We start from the raw sequence: 3,903 nt of genomic DNA, 5'->3' as shown, positions 1-3,903 counted from the left end.
GATTAATTTCCTTTACACATGTTGATTTGATTCGTTTGGGGCGTAGATGACAATCGATGAAGATGGAATGTGCTATGGAGAAGCCTGTGACTTAATGTTTTGTTCGATTATGGAACATTTGTGTGTTTTTAAAAAAAATAAATAAATGGACCTCTATGAATATCATTTGTGGGATTGTTCCAAGAAATTTTTTATGAATTAGTTATGTTTAAAAGTAGTTATATTTTATAGAAATTAACGTACAAGTAAATGTTTATCACAAAAAAATGTGAGCGATAAGATTCAGTGTTATTTTCTTAAAATTTCAACTTCTATCACTGATTTCAAAAATTCGTAACTCAATCATTTCTTGAGATTTTTGGACAAAACCATTTGGGTTTGACAGCTTTATGCGTTAGCTACTAAAAAAATTTGAAATCTTATCAATTCGATAGCTATAGAATTTTTTTATGTCATTTTAAGTAAATTGCGCTAGTTTAACTTCCAAATCGAGCCACTAAAAATATTTTAATACCTCATATGTTGTCCAAAAAAGCTGATTTTTGGATATGTCATATTATAATAAGTTTCCTACCTTCCCGTAAAATTTCGTGAAGTTTCGAGATTGATAACTATGTAAATGAATTTCTTTCTGACAATTGTCGTGCGAAATAGGAAAACGAAACGGATTTCTTCTTAATCACTGCCTAGATGTGTGCATGCCATTGTTGACGTTAATAATAAGTATATGCATGAAAAAAATATTCAAACCCAAGGCTCATATTCGAAATCAAGTACTGTACTTTAATAATTTGTTAATTTTCAATTAAGCCATGTTGTGCTAATACTCTAGAGTTCAGTTTCCGATTTTGTTAAGTCGATTCTTTCTTTGTATCTATAATTTTAAGTTGAGAAAACTTCTATGTATGGGATGCGGAGTCTTACATTTATTTATCCACCCATATGCAAAGAAATATAATTACTTGTTTATGAGTGGCCGTCATCACTATCTTCACAATATGATTCATCACCAATAGTCTTTTTCACATCCATCGATGTTCCTTCTGATATGTGGCATCACCACCTTGGTCAGCCATCCACATTCATTCAAAAAAACTAGTCTCTACCCAATCCCTTCTAGTGTCGATTTTAGCTAAGTCACATTGTGACTCATGCCTCTGTAATAGAAGTCACAGTTTATCATTTGGTGTTTCGTCTATGTCATGTAATTCACCTTTAGAAGTTATATACACGGATGTTTGGGGTCCCTCTCCACTTATTTCATTTGACAATTTTAGTACTATGTTATTTTTGTGGACTTCTTTACTCAGTACACATGATTTATCCAATGAAACAAAAATATGATGTTCTTGCAATATTCGAGCATTAAGACTGTGTATTCTGCTGGAGGGGATGAATATCAAATTTTAGCACATCACTCATCGAACTTTGATATTCAACACCCAGAGTTGGTCCTGTGATTCTCGGGGCCTAAGGCGAAGTCTGGAAATTAGGCCTCTCGACGAAATCAACGTAAATACAAACTTCAACAATGTATTATGCGACTCATTACTAACTTGAAAAACTAATATTAAAATAACAACCAAATATATTATACAAAATATTTATATTATAAACTATCAAAACTAACAATGTTTGAAACAATTAGTTAAATACTATTCGTCTTACTGTTTTAGAGGCAAAAATATCAATCAAATCTGAATAATTTAGCTACTCAACCATTTCTTGATCTATTGATAACATAGCCAACCCGTTTAATCTTTCTTGCGACATAGTTGATCGGAGATAGGTCTTGATCAACTTCAATTTCGAGAAACTTCTTTTCGCAGATGCTACTATAACCTATATGGTTAACAAAATTTTGTAAGCAATATAAGCATTTGGAAAATAAACATTTAATATCTTTAAATATTGTAGCATTTCAATTGCTCTTGTTGCTTCACTTGGTATATAACACCTCAAGATTTGTAACTCTGAATATAAATCATCCCCAGTGATGTCCGAACGCCCATCATATTGAAGATATTTCTCAAGATTCATACAAGAGTTCAACAAACTTGAAAAAGTTGCACCTCTTAATCTCTTCAAATTAAACAAAAATCCAAATGTGACATCATATTGTTTGGATTGTTCAAATCGGGTCTTCAGAGAAGAGAGAGCTTGATCAATTATAAAAACAAAGTACTCAACTCTAAAAGATTCTTCTGTCGATTGCTTTACCTCATCACCACCGCTTTCATCAAATTTTTTTCTTCGAATTATGCGTTTTTCTATAAATACAGCTTCAATTCCCATTTCGCTTGCCTTTTTGTTGTTTTACCCTTGACAATAGCAAATTCAATTTCTCTATATTTTTCAAGAAATGAAACAAATCCTTGCAAGAGGTCGATAGCATGATTAATATCCATGGATTCAGTTTGAAGAAATTTACTTACAATATTGACAACATGCAACAACCTGTACCAGATTATCGTACCAAGCAAAAACTCAAAATTTTGAAGTTCATGTGTTGCCAATGACTCGGCTTCACTCTTCACTTTAGGATCTTCATTACTTTCTGCCAAATCAAGTAATGCATCTCTTATCTGTGCAGTTTGCTCCATTATAGGCCTCACACTCTCAACATGACTTTCCCAACGTGTTAGTGACAATAGCTTCACTGTAAACCTTTGTACATTATCTTTGAAAATTTCACATCGCTTGGTAGAAGAGGAAAACAATGTGTAGATGCATTGTATCACTCCAAAGAAGGATACGACTTTGAAACAACAATTCACCATATCACACAATTCACCATATCACATAATGCTAGATTTAGACTATGAGCGCCACATGGAGTATAGAAAACTCGGGGATTCATTTCATGAACTCTTTTTTGCACACTTTTGTGCTTCCCGCTCATGTTAGATCCATTGTCAGACCCTTGCCCTCTAATGTCATCAATATCGAGATCAAGTTTTATCAAAGCCTTTTGAAGCTCATTTGCAAGTCCAAGTTCTGTTGTGTCATCTACCTTCAAAAATTCTAGCCAATGTTCTTCAACTGTAGGTAAGTTTGCCGAATCATCTACAAATCGTACAATTAAAGACATTTGCTCCTCATGACTTGCATCTGGAGTAAAATCAAGTATAACTGCAAAATATTTTTGTATGTTTAACTTTCTTGACAATTGAACTTCTCACCTCATTAGCCAACAACTGTATCAACTCATTTTGAATTTTTTTGCCAAAATACGTATATTGAATCTCTCTTGCTTTAGCCCGCCGAAGGTGCTCTTGCATTACTGGATCAAATTCACTAACCATTTCCACCATTTGTAAAAATAGGCCATTGTTCTCAACATGTAGCCTCTCATCGATGGCAATGTGTTTTTTGCAAGTCTTTTCACAGTAGCGATTATCCTTGTTAATACATGTCTCCAATGTTCTCTTTCAGCATCAATCAACAATTCAACGCTTTTATCAATTGTAGTTTTTGTTCGAAGCCTATTTTCCAATTCAATCTAGCTAGTCATGCAACGTAAATGCTCGTCATTTCCTTTATGAGTTTTAATAGACCGATACAAATTAGGCCAATCTTTGAATCCATCATTATCTAGTTGGTCAACTTTGGTCACATTTATTGGTGTTTTAAACAGCTTGCAACAAAAGCAAAAAATAATGTCCATAGATACTGAATATACTAGCCATCTTCTATCAACTGTTTGCCCATTTGGTAGCAATCGCTTATATTGTGAAGAATCGAAATTTCTATTCGTATAGTCTTTCGGAAACGAGATGTCATCAACTCTTTTTGGACTCCTTTCAACTAAGTAATCCCTTGTTCTTTGATCAATGATTTTCTAATTCCCGGGATCATCCAAATTTAGAGAAAAGCAACCCTCTTCTTCCTTATCATCTTCTT

At 33.4% G+C, this 3,903-nt stretch overlaps 1 protein-coding gene across 1 annotated transcript; it reads right to left on the bottom strand.

The window, feature by feature from the left end:
- Positions 1-1,714: 1,714 nt before the first annotated feature.
- On the bottom strand, positions 1,715-3,314 carry LOC111408608. The gene is made up of 5 exons (XM_023038351.1): positions 3,227-3,314; positions 2,884-3,111; positions 2,305-2,758; positions 1,944-2,233; positions 1,715-1,842 (listed from the first exon to the last, which is right to left on the bottom strand). Exons 1-5 carry the CDS (start codon positions 3,312-3,314, stop codon positions 1,715-1,717), a joined length of 1,188 nt encoding a protein of 395 aa, XP_022894119.1.
- Positions 3,315-3,903: the final 589 nt, after the last annotated feature.

This window comes from Olea europaea, chromosome 13 (assembly GCF_002742605.1).
Source record: "Olea europaea var. sylvestris chromosome 13, O_europaea_v1, whole genome shotgun sequence".
NCBI lineage: Eukaryota > Viridiplantae > Streptophyta > Magnoliopsida > Lamiales > Oleaceae > Olea > Olea europaea.
This window is presented reverse-complemented; position numbering and strand designations above follow the sequence as displayed.